Here is a 21540-nt window from a genome sequence, read left to right as displayed (position 1 = left end):
TTTAGTGTTCCTGTGGGCACAAATCTTTTTAGAAAATCCGATTTCCATTGTAAAGTCAATGCATGGAGAGCACTGGAGAAGAAGTATGTCTTCTGACACTGTTGCTGTAACCCTAACAGTGACAAAACTAATACATTCCTCTCCATCAACGTTCCCCTGACAGGATTTCCCCACAGCTAGTGTAGATCACTGCTCTTTCTATATATTCTAGTATTTCATTGCAATTATTGCCACTGAAATTGCTACCTTTGACTTTTCCCAAATGTTCAGCTGACCAGCTTGAGGGTACTAGCAGTCCATCTATGCATAATTCAAAGGAAAACTGAAGGAACTTATAAGACTCCGATACAAAATAACATCCTTGTCAACTTCCAATAATGTTCTAATTACTAAATATGATAATTGAAGTCTTTTCATCCTATTTCAGCCAAGTTCCTTGTCCTGTGGAGGAGAAAATTGAATTTCTATTTTCCAAAATCATAGAGCTTTACCTGTAATCCTGATAAGGTATAAAATAATGAACTTCAAAGTCCACATACTTTTATATCAGAACTCTTTTGACCTTGGTTTGGAGTAAGCTCAAGATTTTATTAAAGAAAAAAAAAATCTATACCAGATTATGTTATTACTGAAGAGATTCCTGTGTAAACCCACACAGAAATCCTAGAAGTTACTGAGCCTCACTGAGCATGTGTTGTAACTAAGGTCAAATGGAGAAAAAATAATAGCATCTAGATTTATATAATATGCGTTTGCCATTTATAATAGTTATCTATGCCACAAATACTGTATGTGCTTGTGAATATGTTTTAATTACCCCAATTTGACAGTCCGCTCTTTAAAGTCCAGTTCTCTGTTTCTGTCTGCTTTCACTAGTGTTCTGTCACTGACTTGTGTAGTACAAATTACTATTACTCCTCACACTTAAACCCTGAAATGCTATTTACCATGTTGCCACTTACACATACAGGAGTATAATGTTCTTTTCATACAAGATTTAACCTAAGTACATATCCGGTATAGTTGCCTCTGCTTGGTTCTAATGTATTAGTCCCTGCAAACATGCTACTATTTTAGAAATGTCTCCCTCTTCCACCCATTTTCTATCATATCTGAGGTACAACACTGATAGTCATCTATATTGGACATTTTTTTATCAGAGGACATTCTGAAGTTAAGGTGTTCAGAAACAGAGAAAGGGGATCAGCCGGTTTTCTGTTGCACTTCCTACTGGCAAAGTAACTATTGGAACTGGGAGGAGGAAGGAAGGTAAACTCGGTTTGGGTGCAGGACAAATCAAAGATTTTAATACTAGCAACAGGAGACAAACAGCTCAGAAGTATATTCAGCTACAGTTCTGGCCAATACATTATCACGGATAGTCTTTGGCAGTAATTTATCTATTACAGTGTTAAGCAGGCCTCTCAGCCCTCTTATGAGCTTGATTCCATTATAGTATCCTAGCTAGGGAGCTATTATAATAACTTTTCTATTATGATATTGATTCTATAATTGTAGCCTTTCTATAATAGAATCACAGTTATTATGGCATTTATATTAAGTGTTTCAGAAGAGAGCAGAGTGTGCAAGAAACATATTGTGATACTGTATCTCATTTACGGGTCCTAACAGTTTCATGGAAGGTAGAAGAAAGCTCCCATGTCTCTATCAGGTAGTACTGTCTTGTTCCATTAAAAATTCACACACAATTCAAGAACAATACAATTAGTAAATTTTATAGTCCCCATCGTTATATTTTATCTATATATAAAATATATACCTGTATTTTATCTATATTTATATCCATGCTGTGGAAGCATGTTAAATGCAGACCTGAAAGTATTTATTTATAGAGAATAATAGGAAGCAGAAGTTGATAATGATCATATTTTGAAATCAACTTGCTCTTTAATTTTCAATGAAAGAGAGAAAGACCCCTCATTCTTTTATGCTAAGGAGTAAAAAAATATTTTTACAAACCTCAAACCCACCATGTTTTTCAGTCGCTTGCTGGTCTCCATTATAATTTAGCAAAGTACACTTTTTTGTCTTAAGCTACTTATTTTGTTACAAGGCTGAAACATACCCATTATATTCTTCCATCTGTACCAGCAAAATAAGAACTGTCTTTTTGGATTGCTACAGTTTTATTTGCTTTCCTTAGCTTTAAGTTTTCATATAACTTACAGCTGGAGGAGCACATCAGTTTACAGATTTTACCTGGCTTTTGCTCAGTTGTATGAAGAGAAGGGGAGGAATGCCTGTAGTTCATTTAATTGTCCAAAGATATCTTAGTAGAAGACGTGCTCAAATGCTCCACTGATAAACACTGGTTTACTGTTTCTTAGTAAAACTGGCCCACTACATAGTAGATGAGTCTTTCTTACACTTTTGAGTTGTTCTAGTATTACATATCTACTTTCAAGGTACCTCTAGGTGCTTCATCCCAATTATTAGCCATTTCATCTGTATTTAGATATATTGGTGGTTTTGGTGTTTTGTAAGAATCTTGCAGTATATGCAAATATTCTTCTAACAGCCAAGTCCGTAGTAATAAATGCAAGTTTACTGTTCACAGCTTTGAAGTGCCAACATTTTTATGTATCACACAGCAACATCAATGAAGTTAGCCATAACTATTAGACATCAGTCCTTGCTGAGAGCATAGCAAAGTGGGATTGTCCCTGTATTAAGCATGCTGCTTCTCAGCATTCTTAGCATGCAAAAGGAGAATGATCCCACTACAATTTCTAGACCAGCTCATTTTTACAGAAAATAAAGTAGGACTTATAAGGCTGCTTTATTCTTACTTGGGATTGAAAGCTAAGAACAGATCTTGCACTCCCACACCAGAACTGCAAATTTTCCCCATTTTCTACACTGGTATATAAGGAAAAGGTGAACCAAACTACTTTACCAACGTTTCTGTGACCCATGGACTGAGCCAGTATTCTGCTATTCCCAAAGAAATCTCAGGAAGGAAGCAAGCATTAAAATGTCCCTTTCAGGTAGAGATTGTGTACCTGATATGTGACAGCCCTGTAAGAGTTGACATGAATATTTTCTTTTGTTTCCTTTAAAAAAAAGCTATTTAGTAACTTGTTTTTAATAAATGGAGCAAAGAAGTTTATCCTTTGATCCAAATTATTACATGACTCATTTAAAAAAATGCACTTTATGTGTTTGGTCTAGATGTTGCTTATAGGTATGACCTTTTTAATCAAATATATGTAATTGTAGAGGAAAATTGAAATTCAGTTCTGAGGAAATGTCTACTTATTTGTTGCAGTTTTAATGACACGTCTCCAAATGTGTTCCAATTAAGATTAAAGTAAAAATGGTAATTGGCCATTAAACATGTTGCAAAAGAAAGTAAACTAGTGAGAAAGGCAACTCAGCAGAAAAAAAAATGCTTGTCTGTTGAAAAGCAAGAGTAATAATGGAGTTTTCAGCATAGGACACTCCGTTATGGGAACAGCTAATTACAAAACAGATAATAAGTAAGAAATGTTAAGTGCTCATGAAGGCAAAAAAACTAGAGTAGAGATAATGGAGCAATTACTTTTTCAGTGCTCATAGGCCAAATCTCAGTCTTTCCTGTGCCAAGACCCATGCAAAAAGGCAGTTTTGCAAGACCTGTGGCTCTTTCTAGCATATCTCTGTGTTATACCATAAAATATCTCCTGTTCAACATCAGTTTATATCTGGTTTTGCCACTCTCTTGACACTGAACAGCCAAATAAAATTTTATTTAGGGGAAAAATGAAACTGCTGCATAGAGCTATGAAGGGTACTTTGCATCACATAGGAGCTTTTTGTGGGTAGAGAAGCAGAGTGGCCACGTTTGTGGTATATTACCTAGAAAACATGCATTGCCTTTAAGTAATAAAGAAGAAGGTTGGTCTAAAAGGCTATGCAATGCCTAAATGGGAATCAGTATGAACTGGGACTTGCTATTGGCTCATATATGAAGTCACTGCAGAACTTCTTTGGAATTTTTTTCCAGTATTTCTACTGATTTTTCTATTGTTTCTAAAAGTTGCCATCTAGATAAATAAATTCAGGTGTTTCTGCCTCCAAAATGAAACAATTCAAAGAGCAAGTCTTTTGCCTAGCCATTTCTACTGTCAATTTAGACACTCTTGGGTACATTAGATATCCATAAGGGTCTGGCAGATATGACAAGATCTGTAGGAGACCCATGGCCTTCCAGAACAGCACTGAGAACACAAAGGCATCTCTAAAACCCCTGGTTGCTTAACTCTGTCTGTACAAATTCAGTGAGGTATATGTTGTAGTTTCAGCTCTGCTTTCAGTTTCCACCTTGGGACACATCTTGATCCACAAGAAAAATTTTCTAAGCCTTTACAGCTGTGAGTACTCTGGGAATACTGCATGTGTAAATCCAGTCATCTACAGCAGATAAGGGGTTTGAATTTCATTAGTCATTCTGTGAGAATGGTGAGGAGATTTAAGTTATGTACATGATACAAGGTATATTCTCTGCAAATGAGAATCTGTATGTATCTGGCTCTTAGTTTTCCAGAAAGTATGTGCAAACCACAATTTTTCAAAGACTGAAAACATGGTTACGTTTTCCCTGGCTGCCCTACAAATTATGAGGTCATTGCTGTTGTTCCAAGAAAAGTTTACCAAATTTCAGGGGTTTTTTTGGCTGATGAAACAAATGTCTGCACCTTTGTTTTTCTACATGGTGGGCCTATTTATGGTGTAGGTCATCTGCCAATACACAAATAAAAGTAGTAAAATAATAATCCTGGTATCAGCTACTATAAATAATGTCTGTCCAATCTGTCAAATTTTAAGAAAATGAAAACAGGATCTCAAAACACAGAAGGGTTTGGCCACCTGAACTAAAGGTGGCCATTACTATATCTGAAAATGATACCCACAGGTCCTAGGCCATAAGGAAAAATTGTTTGATACCAGATTTCTGTAATTTTTCCACATATATTAGTAGTTTCAGTTGAATTCTGATGCAGTAAACAAAGATAAGATAAAAGAATGAAACGAAAAGCATTCCCATATATTTCAGTAGGAAATAAATTTGCGGTAATTGTTTTCCTTAGTAGCATTCTTTTATTTTCTGGGAAAGAGTGAAGCATGCTTTTATGTTGAAATGTGAAATGCACAGATGTGGATACAGACATATCTTCATTGTTTTGTAGTTATAAACTTGTATATTTTAAAAGAAGAAAATGCACATAAATAATATATTCAACTTCTGGTTTTGTCTATTTTTACAGAAATTTATACAGGTATGGAGCAATAATATATGCATCTCTGTGTGATTTTCATTTTAAAGTTTGTGATGTGGGTCTATCTCATGCTTTGTTCCAGCACTGTTGCATGGTCTGCATTATCATATACAATTAAGGAAATATTTTTTACTTGAAAAGTGCTAAGTATTGCTTTTCAAACATCCTTCCTTTAAAAAACAAACAAACATCAATTTTCAATTAGTGTGGATTTCACAGAAAATGCCTTTTCACTGATTATATATAGAATCACAAAGCAATTCCTTTCATGGAAAGTAGAATTTGTATTCCAAGGAAAAGAATGGATTTGCTATAAATTTGAACCGGAAGAAAAGACTTGCTATATTTTTAAACTGTTAGAGTAATACTTCGCTTAATTTCAAGTAATATCAATATATGCATGCTTCTGCAGGTATTTTTTTCTTCCTATCCACTTCCAGGGTACTTCTGGTTTTTTATTTACATTTACTAGCCTTTAATCATCTCAGTTGTGGAGGCTTTCTGTTTTCTTATGCCACAAAGTAGATCAAGATAAACAGCCAGTTTATAAAATAATGACAACCTTAGAGGTACATCTGAACTTTTCAAAGTTACAGAAAATTACAATTTTGAACTTTTAATAGACACAATTTCATATTTAGTATTAAGACGTTTAATCTTTAGAGTTGCAGGGACCTCAAATTTTAGGCATCTAACTTATTGCTCATTAGTGTTCCTGGGATTTTATGACAAGTTTAATGAAAGCCTTTGGGGGTGGGAGCCATTGAGCTGTATAAAGTTGATGAAAACCAAAACACAGATTTCTCTGCAGTGATCAAATAATTTTTTAAATTAAAATTATTGTATCCACTAGTTTCAAAAGAACAGTCTTGGGAAAAACAGAAAGTTGCATACAGATTGGGGGCAGGGATTTTGGGGGATTTTTTTTGTTTTGTTTTTATATAGCCTTACAGTGCCTTTGTACACTGGATTATCTCCCATAACTAAACACATTTTTACTTTTATTGAATAGTATTCAATTTACTTAATTTACCTTGGAAAACAGTAGTGATTCACTTTAATGTTAGAAGTGTCTTATAGCTCTGTCATTAAAAGGTGAGTTACAGAAAGACTGAAACAATGCTGTTGCAGTGATGTTATGATGATAAAGAAAAAAAACCCCTAAAAACAGAAAACATCTAAGAAAACATATTTATCATGGAAGATTTCACATCAGTAATTGGCTTTTACTTCATATATGAAATTAATTTAGTGTCATTTTGAAAAAAATGGTCTCTGTGTTGTGAACCTGAGTATATAAACTAAACAATGTAAATTTAAATAAAAACATTCCTGAGTTAACATGAACTTTTGAAAATTTTCATGTATTCATGCAAGCTCTATAAAATTAATATGTTGCAGATTTTCTCCCTTCTTTCCTTATTGACATCCTTTAAACTGGTGTAATTTTCTCATTTCATTGAAGCAAAATGCTATTAACTTCATTCATATGATATACATGCCGTTTCATCAAATTTATAGCAATGGTGGATAGATTTTAAGCAAGGCTACTGAAATACAATGACACCAGTGTCACAAGGTTACTGGAGCTGGATCCCAATAAAATAAAATAATTTTTTAAAAATTCTTTTAGTTAGTCAGTGTCTAAAGATCAGACACAAAGATCAGATCAGTATCACAGCTTCCGTCAGAGCAGCTAGTAGAGCTGGGGCTGTGATGCTCACTTCATAACTTCACAGCGCAACTACTTCCTCTGACCCCAGTCTGGTGACCAAGGGTAGCTGCTGCTACCTGGTTGGTTCTTCCTCTCTTGTCCAAACCCCCACGTAGACCACTTGGGAATGACGGCACTTGGTCTGTCTTGAAAGCTTTCTGTACTCATCAGTGCATATTTAACACCAGTACCAGACCACTTGGTATTATATAGGAAATTGCCATCCAAATGACACACTTGTTCTGGTACTATCCATAGATAGTTCATTTTCACTATATTGTCATAATCATGCCAGCAGTTTGCAATCAAATATGTTATGTCATTGATTCAGTCCGTACTTTTATGGCAAAACGCTGACTTTGAAAGCTGTTATCAGATTTAATTCCTTAAAATGTTAGTAGCAAATGGCTTTTTTATTAAATTATTTTCCAAAAAAATAACAATATTGAAGAGATGCCATTTCTGATTATAAGAGAATTCTGTACTACACATCAAAATGTTTCCTGTACAGATTTATGCTGAGCAAATAAAACAAACAAATGTCAATAGTTTTGCATAAAGAAATGAAAACTTATCTCAGCTAATTTATTTTGTCATTTTTATAAATTATGCGTTCGACTTTTAACAATAGCCTTAACAGAACAGCCTTTTTCAGAAGAAAAATCTATTTACCGTATTCATTTATGATATTTAGAGATTCTACTGTAGAAGTATTATAAGCAAACACAGTAGAAAAAGAGAACTGATTAATATTAGAAGAATGGCATTTCTGAATATGCAATATGCTTCTCATTCCTAAACAAACAAAAAGAGGATTTTCCAGATAAATTATTCATTATTTGATATATATTGTATGCTAATAGAAAAGCATAGTATATGCTATGAGTATATGCTTCTATATATAGAGAGAGAAGTATAATATTTAATCCAATATATTGCGCCACTAAAAAGGAAATTGTCCTTCAACTGACTGTGTAATTTAATCATTTGTGCATATTCTTTTGGGGTTTGTTCAGGTTTATTCTAATAGAGAGGCCTTTAATTGTCTAGTAAAGACAATCTATTCTTGTAATCAATAAAATATAGCCAAGAATTAAACAAGCAAAAAGCTTAAACTTGTCTAATGGAAGTAAACATAGTTGGAAAGATGTGCTGAACTTATTAATTCATTAATGAACTTCTGTGTTTGATTCTTTCACATTTGATCTGTTGGGTGTACTTTCTCTTTTTTGTCAGCTAACTATATTTAGTGAGTATCACCTTTTTACTCTGTGATGGCCAATTTAAAAATCCTGATACATCAGTGGGAGAAGACAGTTTATGAACTGTTTCCCTGGCACAGCATTCCTTTCTGTCAACAATCACAGACTTACTATTTCAGAAACTTACCAGATCAAGTGAGAACTTCCCCTTATTTAGTAAAAAATAGATGTATTTAAATTAATCAGCTACGGTTAAACATTTAATATTTATATATTTGCACAAAAATTTTACAAGAAAGAGAATCATAGAATCATAGAATCATTGAGGTTGGAAAAGACCTCTAAGATCATCGAGTCCAACCGTCAACCCAAAACCACCACCCACTAAACCATGTCCCTAAGTGCCACATCTACACGTCTTTTAAATACCTCCAGGGATGGGGACTCAACCACTTCCCTGGGCAGCCTCTTCCAATGTTTAACCACTCTTTCAGTAAAGAAATTTTTCCTCACGTCCAATCTAAACCTCCCCTGGCGCAACTGGAGGCCATTTCCTCTCGTCCTATCGCTAGTTACTTGGGAGAAGAGACCAACACCCACCTCGCTACAACCTCCTTGCAGGTAGTTGTAGAGAGCGATGAGGTCTCCCCTCAGCCTCCTTTTCTGCAGGCTCAACAACCCCAGTTCCCTCAGCCGCTCCTCAGAAGACTTGTTCTCCAGACCCTTCACCAGCCTCGTTGCCCTTCTCTGGACACGCTCCAGCACCTCAACGTCCTTCTTGTAGTGAGGGGCCCAAAACTGAACACAGTATTCGAGGTGCGGCCTCACCAGGGCCGAGTACAGGGGCACAATCACATCCCTACTCCTGCTGGCCACACTAGTTCTGATACAGGTCAGGAGGCCATTGGCCTTCTTGGCCGCCTGGGCACACTGCCGGCTCATATTCAGCCAGCTGTCAACCAACACCCCCAGGTCCTTCTCTGCTGGGCAGCTTTCCAGCCACTCTTCCCCAAGCCTGTAGTGCTGCATGGGGTTGTTGTGGCCAAAGTGCAGGACCCGGAACTTGGCCTTGTTGAACCTCATACAATTGGCCTCGGCCCATCAATCCAGCCTGTCCAGGTCCGCTGCAGAGCCTTCCTACCCTCGAGCACATCAACACTCCCGCCCAACTTGGTGTCGTCTGCAAACTTACCGAGGGTGCACTCAATCCCCTCATCCAGAGCATCGATAAAGATATTGAACAAGACTGGCCCCAAAACTGAGCCCTGGGGAACACCGCTCGTGACCGGCCGCCAACTGGATTGAACTCCGTTCACCACTACTCTCTGGGCCCGGCCGTCCAGCCAGTTTTTGACCCAGCACAGAGTACACCTCTCTAAGCCATGAGCCGCCAGCTTCTCTAGGAGAATGCTGTGGGAGACGGTGTCAAAGGCCTTGCTGAAGTCCAGGTAGACCACACCCACAGCCTTTCCCTCATCCACTAGGCGGGTCACCTGGTCAGAGAAGGAGATCAGGTTGGTCAAGCAGGACCTGCCTCTCATGAATCCGTGCTGGCTGGGCCTGATCCCCTGGTTGTCCCACACATGCCTTGTGAGCGCCCTCAAGATGAACCGCTCCTTAATCTTCCCCGGCACCGAGGTCAGGCTGACAGGCCTGTAGTTCCCCGGATCCTCCTTCCGGCCCTTCTTGTAGATGGGCGTCACCTTGGCAAGCCTCCAGTCGTCCGGGACCTCCCCCGTTAACCAGGACTGCTGATAAATGATGGAGTGGCTTGGCAAGCTCCTCCACCAGCTCCCTCAGCACTCTCGGGTGGATCCCATCCGGCCCCATAGACTTGTGAGCGTCCAGGTGGCGTAGCAGGTCGTTGACTGCTTCCTCTTGGATTATGGGGGGTTCATCCTGCTCGCCGTCCATGTCTTCCAGCTCGGGGGGCCGAGTACCCTGAGGATAACTGGTCTGCCTGTTAAAGACTGAGGCAAAGAAGGCATTGAGTACCTCAGCCTTTTCCTCATCCTCGGTGACAATGTTCCCCCTTGCATCCAATAAGGGATGGAGATTCTCCTTGGCTCTCTTCTTGTCATTAATATATTTGTAAAAACTTTTTTTGTTGTCTTTAACGACAGCGGCCAGATTGCGTTCTAGCTGGGCTTTTGCCTTTCTCATTTCTTCTCTGCACGACCTAACGAGATCCCTGTACTCTTCTTGAGTCGCCTGCCCCTTCTTCCACAAGCGGTAAACTCTCCTTTTTTTCCTGAGTCCCAGCAAGAGCTCCCCGTTCAGCCAGGCCGGTCGTCTTCCCCACCCGTTCTTCTTACGGCGTACAGGGACAGCCTGCTCCTGCGCCTTTAAGACTTCCTTCTGGAAGATCGTCCAGCCTTCCTGGACCCCTTTGCCCTTCAGGACTGTCTCCCAAGGGACTCTCTCAACCAGCGTCCTGAACAGGCCAAAGTCCGCCCTCCAGAAGTCCATGGTTGCGGTTTTGCTGGCCCCCCTCCTTACTTCACCAAGAATGGAGAATTCTACCATTTCATGGTCGCTAAGCCCAAGACGGCCTCCGACCACCACATCTCCCACCAGTCCTTCTCTGTTTGTAAACAGCAGCTCGAGTGAGGCACCTCCCCTGGTAGGCTCACTTACCAGCTGTGTCAGGAAGTTGTCTTCCACACACTCCAGGAACCTCCTAGACTGCTTCCTCTCTGCCGTATTGTATCTCCAGCAGATGTCCGGAAAGTTGAAGTCCCCCACAAGAACAAGGGCTAGCGATTGAGAGACTTCTGCCAGCCGCTTGTAGAACGCTTCATCCACCCCTTCATCCTGGTTGGGTGGTCTATAACAGACTCCCAGCAGGATACCTGCCTCGTTGGCCTTCCCCCTCATCCTTACCCATAAACACTCGTCCTTATCATCACCACAATCGTTGAGCTCTATAAAATCAAAACACTCCCTAACATACAGGGCCACCCCACCGCCTCTCCTTCCTCGCCTGTCCCTTCTGAAGAGTTTATAGCCATCCATTGCAGCACTCCAGTCATGAGAGTCACCCCACCATGTTTCTGTGAGGGCGACTAAGTCATATCTCTCCCGCTGCACAATGACTTCCAGCTCCTCCAGTTTGCCGCCCATGCTGCGTGCATTGGTGCAGATGCACTTGAGCTGGGCTATCGATTTCACCCCTGGCATCGGCACGCCACCCCTAGGCTCATCTCTAGTGAGCCTGGTTTTATCCCCTTCCCCCTTCAAACCTAGTTTAAAGCCATCTCAATGAGCCCTGCCAATTCACGAGTGAGAATCCCTTTCCCCCTGTGAGTCAGCTGGACTCCATCTGTTGCCAGCAGGCCCGGTGCCGTGTAAACCTCCCCGTGATCAAAAAAGCCAAAATTCCGCCGATGGCACCAGCCCCTGAGCCACGTGTTGATCCGGTGTGTTTTCCTGTTCCTTTCAGTATTCTTCCCTGCCACTGCAGGGACTGAGGAAAACACTACCTGTGCTCCTGACCCTTCAACCAGTCGCCCCAGTGCCCTGAAGTCCCTTTTGATCACTGCAGGACTTCTCTCTGCAACCTCATCACTGCCAGCCTGTATAACCAACAGTGGGTAGTAATCGGAAGACCGTACCAGACCAGGGAGCTTCCTAGTGATGTCTCTGACCCGGGCCCCAGGGAGGCAGCAGACTTCCCTGTGGGACGGGTCCGGTCGGCATATCGGGCCCTCTGTTCCCCTCAGAAAGGAATCGCCTATGACAATTACCCTCCTTTTTTTCTTAGCAGAGGCAGTCATAATGCGTGGGGCTGACTGCCTCACCCTAGGCAACCTCCTGGATGGACCTTCATCTACATCCTCGTTTGCCTGGCCCTCAGGTTCCAGGGCCCCATATCTGTTCTGTAAGGGCAACCGGGAAGGTGAGGGAGGCCGAGCGGGGGTTCGCCTGGCACCCGGAGCAGGGACCTGTTTCCATTCCCCCCCGTCACTTAGGTCCCCTCTTTCTACCTGGTGGCAAGAAGGCAGGGGATCCCCTGCTTCTCGTGGAGCCTCCATCTGCTGCCTTTGCCTCAGGGACGGTAGGGTGTGGCTCCACCAATCTATCTCCCTCTCACACTCCCGGATACTCCTTAACCTTTCCACTTCCACTTCCTCCTTCAGCTCTGCCAGCAGGCTGAGCAGATCATCCACCTCGTCACACCGCACACAGGTGGTGTCTCTGCTGCTCTCTGGTACAGCTGGCAGGCTCAGGCACTCCCTGCAACCAGAGACCAGAAAATGCAGAAGACATGAATTCGGTATTCTGATTAATCTACTTCAATAAAGAAATTTTTCACCTATAAGCTATTTGCTGCTTGATTTACCCAAATAGCTTTAATCATACGTTTACAGCTTTGTAAAAAAATGCTGATACGAGAGTAACAGCAGCAGTGCACTCATTGTACTAACACGTAACCACCATTGCCTATTACTATCCAATCTTAATCTTTGTGTGGATATGCGTTTTTCAAAAAAATTCTACTTTAAATCAGCCAACTTTCTTTTCTTGTTTTCTTGCTACTTATATTGATTAGCATTAATAATCAATTATATAATAATGAATTATTTTCAGAATTGTATTAAAATAATAGAAGCAGTTGTGATCCTCTGAGTGAGGGAATGGTCTTTTAAATTATTAATTCTCAACAGTGACGGTTAAAAATTAATTGATTCAGAGAAAGGGACTGAATGGATGGGAGACAGTCTTATTATTTTTCTTGTCTTTTTGTTTTCCCAGTCTTCCAGTCTGAATATGAATGGAATCTTTGCCATTTCTGCCAGTAGCAGAAAAAGATTCTCCATGCAGTGATATGCAGGAAAGCTGGGTGGGAGGAAAAAGAGGTTGAATTTCTAATTAAAGAATGGTGAAGGCTGCTTGAAAGAAGGCACTGAAAAAACTTTTAGAATACTGCTAGCAATTAATGTTTTAACACGTGTTTTGGCCTCATTTGGTAAATAGGATTGTTAACCCAGGTCATCAACTTTATGACCACATCTTAATTTACCATTCTTTATAAATGTCAGTTTAATGTAAATATTTTTTGCTTTGTGCTGTTTTGCTTTACTATAGCTAGAACAAAAGCAGTAATTTATGTTTCCCCTAATTCCTTAAAGAGGGGGAAAAAGTCTTTTTTGTCAGGGAACAATTTTGGTGTCATTTCAAATTAGTACAAACTTCACTGGAATTCATACCCTTCTGGGAAGCTACCTTGAGCAAGAATCTGAAGAAGAGGTATAAACCCATGCTCCTGCTTGCAGAACAGCATGGGAGGAAGGTGCATGAGCTCCTTACCAGCCAGACACGCATCCTGGTTGCGTTGCCATGCTGCCAGGGGAAGGAACTGGGGAGGAAGAACAGGCTACACAGCATCAGTGATGACAAAATGGAAGATGAAGAGGTTTTTATTGGAGACCCTGAAGGGACAAAAGCAATACCCACAGGAGCAGGATCGGAGGAGTGGGGAAGGATAGGTAGAGGATACACTCAGGCATGGGGGGGCAGAAACTCTACAACAGTGGAGGCTGGAAGATGATTACTTTCGACAACTTGAAGGAGACTTTCTCTTCACCTACAGAGGTTCACTTATGGAATAAGTATTTGTGAGGAAGAGTCAGTTTCATCCGGAGAGGCACGTAAGCTGTCTGAGTCTGATGCATACACCCTCACCAGTACCACTAAAATGAAGCAGTGGTTGACAACAGATAAAGACTCCTTTCTCTGAGGGAGAGTGGCACCTACCTGTTGACCAGATCTAATCCCTAAAGAGGTTTATTTGCATGTCAGAGGTCTGGATACAGGATGCAGGAAAGAGATTGCCAAAGCTTGTCTGATACCCAGATTACTACCTTTTGCTGCTTGTCCATGCAGGCACCAATGATACTGCCAACAGACACCCTGAGCACATCAAAAGTGACTAGTGGACTCTAGCGGCAAGGGTGAACACTGTGGGGGCCCAAGCCAGAGTTTTCCACAGCACTGCTGGTAGGAATAGAAACATCCTAGGGGTTAATATCTGATTAGTGGTACAGGCAAAACTTCATCTTTTATTACCATGGGGCCCACTGAGCAATGAGGTCGGATGGGGAAAGATGGAACCAATGTAAAAAAAGAGGGGAGAGCATCTTTGCCAACAGGATTGCTAACTGTGAAGAGTTTTAAACTACATTAATAAGGGAATGTGGAGAAAAACCTAAAGGGAAGTGGAGGTACATGGAGCTGGAAAGAATTGCCTGTGGGAAAGCATGATCAGAGAAGCTGTCACACTTCCTTGGAGCGCAACTGGGGGCCCATCTCAAGTGCCTGCACACAGCATACACAGCACAGGAAAGACAGAAGGAGTAAGAAGTCTATGTGCTTTCTCAGAACTACAGCCTCCTATCGGAAGAACAACACACACAGTGAGATAGCTCGCATTACTGGTATGCTGCAATGGATGGATACAAGCTCTCTGGGAATACAGGCAGGGAAGATGAGGAGGCTGGGCTGAACTTCCTGCAAAGCAGTGTCTTGAATGCATGGAGCTTTGCTATGGAATGGGTGATGGTGATGCACTGCTCAAGTCAATGGGGCAGGCTGAAAAGGGAACCATTTAAAGAAATATTGTGGTGGGTGTCTACTACAGACAGCTTGGTCCAGAAAAGTTTGTGAAGTCATCTTTAGGAAACTGGAAAAAGATTCATGAACATAGGCCCCAGTTCATATTGGGATATTACCACCCTGACTTTTGCTGGAAAGACAACACGGAAAGACACAAGTAGTCCAGGAGATTTTTGGACCATGTTGAGTACAGTTTTTTGAAACAATTGTGGGGTGAGACAACTAGGGGAGGTACTTATCTGGATTCTCTATTCGTGAATAAGTATGAGGTGGTTTGGGATGTACAGGTCAAAAACAGCTTTTGCAACAATGGCAGTGAGAAGATGGAGTTTATAGTCCTAAGAGAAACGAGAAATTCAAGTAGCAGAATAATGATTCTGGACTTCAGTGAGCTGGCTTCGGTTTGCTCAGGGATCTGCTTCACAAGCTCCCATTAGAGACTGCACTGAAAGGAAAACTGATTTATCTTGGGCCCACTGATTTATCTTGAAGGACAGTGTCCTCGAAGCACAGTTCTTTCTAATGTGCAGGAACTCAAGCAGATGTGGCAGAAAAATGGACAAATGGAGAACTGACTGAGCTTAAAGAGAAAAGGAAGTGCCCAGAAGGTAGATGCAATGGTGAACTACCTATCCAGAAGGCACCCAGTCACACAGGAACAGAATTAGGAAAGCTAAAGGGCAACTGGAGCTAAAACTATTAAGGCAACTAAAGGACAAGAAGAAAGATTTCTATAGGTCTACCAGTAAAAAAGAAAGATGGAGAAAAATGAGATCACATTGCTGTATTGACAAAGGATATGGAAAAGTCTGAGATACTCAATGCCTCTTTCATGCTGTTTTTCCACCAGTGGGGGAGCTGGGCTTGTTCATCCTGGAGAAGAGAGTTTCAGGGGGACCTAACAGCAGCCTGACACTTATTTAATATGAGCTAATAGAGAAGACACATTCAGGCTCCTTTTCTCAGAGCACACAGTGAAAGACACCTATCCAAGCGTTCATAAAAAACCCACCAAAACCTTATCATCACTTACTGGACTTGAAGTGATAAATGTCAATAGGTGCTAAAATTTATGAAAGCAACAAAAGAACCTGAAAGTGCAGGTTATCCCGATACCTTCCTTTCTAAATCTGTTCACATTGAACCTTTTACATTTCAAATATTTCCAAAAATCTTCTCAGAAATTGTGTTTGAGATAGTAAGAATCATCTTCAGCTGAAGCTTAAAATAAATTATGAATTTCTGAATAAGAAAAATACATTTTTATACATAGTTCTTTGAAGATCACTGTTTTTTGGAGGGACTGTGACCAGACAAAAGTTGTTCAGTTACTCTTTGGTCAATGATACAATTTTCTACACACAGTGTAGAAAGAAAAGACAGAAGAAACACGATATGCTATTGAATCAGCAGAGCAAAATGTCTGAAATAAAAATTGTACATAGAAGCCAGGGGTCTGGGAGTATATTGAGAGTTTAAAAAAAAAAAAGAGGTAATACTTTTCTGAAATATATAGCTAACTCATGAAACTTTGCCACATGATATTAAAAACTTAAAGTTCATTAGCATTCATATGACAGAACTGTGCACAGTCCTATTTATACTGGACAAATATTTGTAAATCATATAAACCCATGGCCTTCAGGACATATGTCCTCACTGCTTCTTATTGCCTCTTTATTTTCCAGTTGTTCACCAAAACTCTGTTATGCTCTCATCCAAAAAGTGGCAGTATCTAGTGTTGGACAATAATGCTACAGTAGGGGAAAACTGATGCACTGTGGCATGACTTTTGCTTTATCTACCAGAAATATCTACCCCACAAACACTTGGCATGTAAGAGGATGGGCAAATCTGTTTAAAGGTTCTTCCATCAACACAGAATAAAAACAAGTACTGCATTACTGGATCATCTGACAGTTCCACTTATGATCGTGAGCCATGTGTTAAGCTTATTCGTGTGGGTGTGAACTCCACTTTAGGAATAAACAGGGTTGTCACCCATGTCAAGCTGTTGTGATATAAAGATGAAAACTTCAGGGCAAAATCTCAATGTGCCATATGGCTGCTTTTGCTATGCAATTTCATGAGTTCTAGATCTGAGAGTGTCAGCTGCCTATGGCAGGATCATCCTGCACCAGAGACACCACTGGTGACATAAAGACAGGGAACAACCTGTGCCATTCTTTTTCTCCTTTCTCAGCATGACTACTGGGGTCAAAGGGTTGTTGGGTTTTTTTTACCTCAATTCTGTTCCTACTTGTTGCTTTTGCTATTAGAAGCCTTAAGAATTCAGCCCTTAGATGACTCTGTCTTACAGTAAGGAAACAGCTCACCTAAAATCCTGCTGACATCTTGGATAGTGCGTGTTTCATTATTATGAAGAAAGCCTGTTCATACCCAGCGTGCTACTATGTGATTAACAGTTACTATGTGATTAACAATAAAACAAAGGAAGGCAGCTAATGTGGAATAAGCCAACAAAATTTTGTCTATGACAGTACAAGCAAAGGAGGAAATACACAGGTTCATCTGACTGCAGCCAACACTAAGTGTATAATAACTGTGCGTCTGACCATCCTCTTTTATAGCAGAGCCCAAATCATTTTACTTGACAACGTATCTTCGTAAATATAAAAGTACATTTCCCAAATTAAAGTTAAATAACATTCAGTCTCATGGACACCTTAATATTTAAGTTATCCAATGAGTGTTTTTCATCCTTTCACCATATCCTACAAATTTAAGGAATTTTAAGCTTTCAAAACGTCACAGAAAGGCACTAAGTGGCACTGTAGCTTGATCTCAACCACTATGCTGTAGTTAAAGTCTTGTTCTTCTGAAACCATAATAAAATATTCAATATATTCCTCCAGAATAAGCTAATCACTTAACTGATTCGGTTTCCCCAAAATTATATCCAAAAAACCTGTATGAATTGCCAGTTCTGTTAGTTAGCAACTGGTCTACAAACTTAAAGCTGCCATATACTATAGGTGACCTGTAACACTGGTTGATTCTTTGTCAGGAATTCTTGTCTGAAATTTTCAGCCTGAAAATAAATTGAAAATTCTCAGTACTATTATCCATCTCATGAACATTGCTTACCTCGTGTAGCGGGTACAGGTGCCCAGGCGCTGGCAGGGGGTGCTGCAGGGCAGCCTCTGTGAGGAGAGGCCGGGGCTGCCCCATGCCAGACACAGCCGGTTCCAGCCGGCTCCAACCGACCTACTGCAGGGCACGGCTGAGCCCAGCAGCCAAGGTGGTGGCGCCTCAGGGGAAGCGTGTGTAAGAAAGGGCAAAAACATGACACAGGCAGTGAGAAGTGAGGAAAAAAGTGTGAGAAACAGCACTGCGAGCACCAAGGTGAGAAAAAGAGGAGGGGAAGGAGGTGCTCCAGGCACCAGAGCAGAAATTCCCCTGCAGCCTCTAGAGAAGGCTAATGTGGAGCAGGCTCCTGGCAGGAAGTGTAGCCCACAGGGGGTCCACACTGGAGCAGGGGAAAAGTGTGAGGAGGAAGGAGGGGCAGAGGGGAACTGTTATGGACTGACCACAACCCCCATTCCCCATCCCCCTGTGCTGCTCAGGGGTGGGGAGAAGGTAGACGAGTCTGGAGTGAGAGAGTGAAGTTGAGCTGGGGAAGAAAAGGGGGATGGAGGAAGGTGTTCTTAGTTTTGTGTTTGTTTCTCACCATCTTATTCTATTTTTAATTGGCAATTAATTCAATCAGTTTTCCTCAAGTCGAGCCTGTTTTGCCTGTGACAGTAATTGGTAAGTGATGTCCCTATCTTTATCTTGACCCACAAGGTTTTCTATCTTATTTTCTCCACCCGCCCTGTTGAGGGGGAGTGAGAGAGTGGCTGGGTGGGCATCTGGCAGCCAGCCAAGGTCAACCCACCACAACATAACTGTATGGATTTGATTTTCCACATGACTACCCAGGTGCTTTATGTTGTAGTGTCACATTGCCCATCACTGGATTAAAGCTACAGCCTGTCTAAGGAAGAGGGGAGGTTGTTGGGGTAGGGAGAAGCTGCTCCAGGAAGGAATGGCTGGGCAACCAGAGCTGGGGCAAGGTCACTGGGGAAGTGGGCAGAGGGCCTGGAGTACGGCAAACCCTGGGCAGCTCTACCAGAAAGCATAGCATAAACACAGCCTGGTTTTGTGTGTTTATGTCACAAAGCAGTCACAGAAAGGCAGATGGGCTTCAAAGGGGCTCAGAGGGGCTTGTGCACAGTTTGTTGCAGCCCTGAAAACCACCAAGCTCTGTCTGAAAGGAAGCCTGAGAGCGCAGACTTGCCTTCAGCAACACTGAGGGAAAAGGGAGGCAGCTTTACAAACCCAAACTCATTTGATCTCTGTTCTCTCTGTCCTCATCATTTCGTGTTTTGCTATTGGAATACATGAATCAGTCTTGCCTATGTTCTAACAAACTAAGACTTACTTTAAACTAAGACTCACTTTAAAGGGCCTTTTAATCTTTTTTAATCTATTTATTGCAAATTAAAGATTTAGATGAGAGCATCTGTGACCCAAGATCACCATCACACAGTTTCTTGATTAGCCCAGATAAACATACATAATCTGTTATACATTAGAGTGTTTGTTAAGAAAGTTGAAAGGGACTGTACAATTTTCTATTGTATGGAATTTTTATAAACGATGGAGGCAGTCATTCATTATTAGATACATACATAATTTCAGTAAAATAATTTGTGCGTAGTCATGAATTGCAAGCAGAACAATTATACAAGGTTACTTACATTTCGTTCATGTTGAGGATTATGGGTTAATGTATAAACAGCTCATACAGTAGCCGTGACAACAGGATATCAGGAAGAAATAATAGGAAGCTTAAAAAAATCATTAATTATTTTTAAATACACTTTTTGAGCTGTTTTAGAGGACAAGGGTAAACAGAAATACTACAAAATATATTGAGATAGCTATTGTGATTTTAAAATGCAATGTCATATAAACAAAACAGATAAAATTGTCTTTTTTTGTTTGTAATTCTACAAAGCAAATAAATGTTTCTGCATGGTAATATACATATATGTACCTCTGAGACCCTCTGAGTCAATTTTAACCAGGGATATAAAGAAAATACAGCTCATAATAGGCAGCAGCTGCAGGGATATGTTCATTAGTTAAACGCTGACAGCTTTGCCATTTTCCTTTTCAGGTTTGAACTGTGAGTTTAGGCCTTGTGAGGCCAGCAATCCCTGTGAGAATGGAGCTGTGTGCATAGAAGAAATGAATTTGGATGTTTTTCCCCTTGGATTCCACTGCCAGTGTGTGAAGGGCTTTGCAGGTCCACGTTGTGAGATCAATGTCAATGAGTGCAGTTCTAACCCTTGCCTCCACGGATACTGCTATGACAGTGAGTTCAGTCTGGTTACTCACTTTAACATAGAGCAGTCTTTCTGTTGAAGTGTCTGTAGCTACTGAGCTGCTCTGGGGAGAACAGTGGATAATTTACTGAAATTTAGTTTGTCTGAAGCTTCACAGCCAATACCAGGAGGATTATTTTTGCCAAAATGCCTCAACTCTTGGCACTGGGGTTTGTGCGTTCAGGGGGTCAGAATTGCAGCTAATGAGAAATTTTAATGAGATTTGTGCTGTCTCCTTTGATACCTAAATTAGCCAAACACATCTTACATTGTGCATTCGATGAGAGAATATTCAGGTGCTGAAAAGGAGCTCATGGAGCAGTTAGGCATGTTGTATTTCTAACGACTCCAAAAGCTGCATTAAATATCAAACTGATGCAAAATGGAGTGTCTGTTTACTATTAAGCGCCTTCTATCACGTAACTATGTAACTTACACTTTCACTGATAGATATACTTAAAGGTTTTAGAAGCAACTTGATGATGAATTACTCTACTATATTCTGTCTGGAGTGGCAGTGGAGAGGCTAAGTTTAGTAGCACCCATTATGTATGGAGTACTTACTGGAAAGTTTTATGGGTCTACTACCACCCATCAGACACTTTCTATGCTCGGTAAAAAAAAGTAAAAGTGGTAATTTTCAGAGAATCTTATAATGCTGTCTGGAAAGAAGAATGACATCTGGAGGTCACATAGTCAAACCTGCATGAAACTGGACTATCAACAGTGCTAGAACAGGTCAGTCAGGGCTTTTTCTAGCTGAGTTTTGAAAGCCTCTAAGGATGGACAGAAATTTCACAAACTCTTCGGGACAGCCTATTCCACTGATGCACTATTCTTGTAGTGTTTTCTTGCCCCCCAATCCTATCTGAATCTCCTAAGTTGTAACTTTTGGCCATTACCCCTTATTATATCATCTAACACTACTAAGAGGAGTTCAGTTCTGTCATTTGTACAACTGTCCTTGAAGTTATTGTTATATAGCCCTCTAAACCATTAACCCTTCCCTGAAGGGACTAATACAAAGCAAGCCTGGCTGACTCAACTTTTCCTCATAGGTCCCACACTTTAAGCACTGAGCAACTGTGTTTGTCTTCTGCTACATCTCCCTCCTGTTTCCCCACATGCCTTTTAAAATGAGAACGATGACTTGAGAATTTCCCTGAAATTCAAAATTTTTATACAAATTTGCAGAAGATCTAATCAACTTACTGGTTTCAGATGAGATCTTAAAGAAATGACCCCAGATTACTAAATATATCATGGCCTAAAACTCTTCTAGTTTAAAAAAAAAAAAAAAAAATCAGTTTCAATAAGCTTTAAGAATTCTATCCTTC

At 40.7% G+C, this 21540-nt stretch overlaps 1 protein-coding gene across 1 annotated transcript in view; it reads left to right on the top strand.

Moving 5' to 3' along the window:
• Positions 1–21540, top strand: part of EYS (eyes shut homolog) — a 1011092-nt gene that overhangs the window by 330594 nt on the left and 658958 nt on the right. The window contains exon 19 of the mRNA XM_076332996.1: positions 19996–20193. Coding sequence (XP_076189111.1) covers positions 19996–20193 — 198 coding nt within the window. The remainder of the gene's footprint in view (positions 1–19995; positions 20194–21540) is intronic.

The sequence above is a fragment of the Aptenodytes patagonicus genome, chromosome 3, assembly GCF_965638725.1.
Source record: "Aptenodytes patagonicus chromosome 3, bAptPat1.pri.cur, whole genome shotgun sequence".
NCBI classification, from domain to species: Eukaryota; Metazoa; Chordata; class Aves; order Sphenisciformes; family Spheniscidae; genus Aptenodytes; species Aptenodytes patagonicus.
The sequence above is the reverse complement of the archived record's forward strand: the minus strand, read 5'-3'. Positions and strand labels throughout refer to the sequence as shown.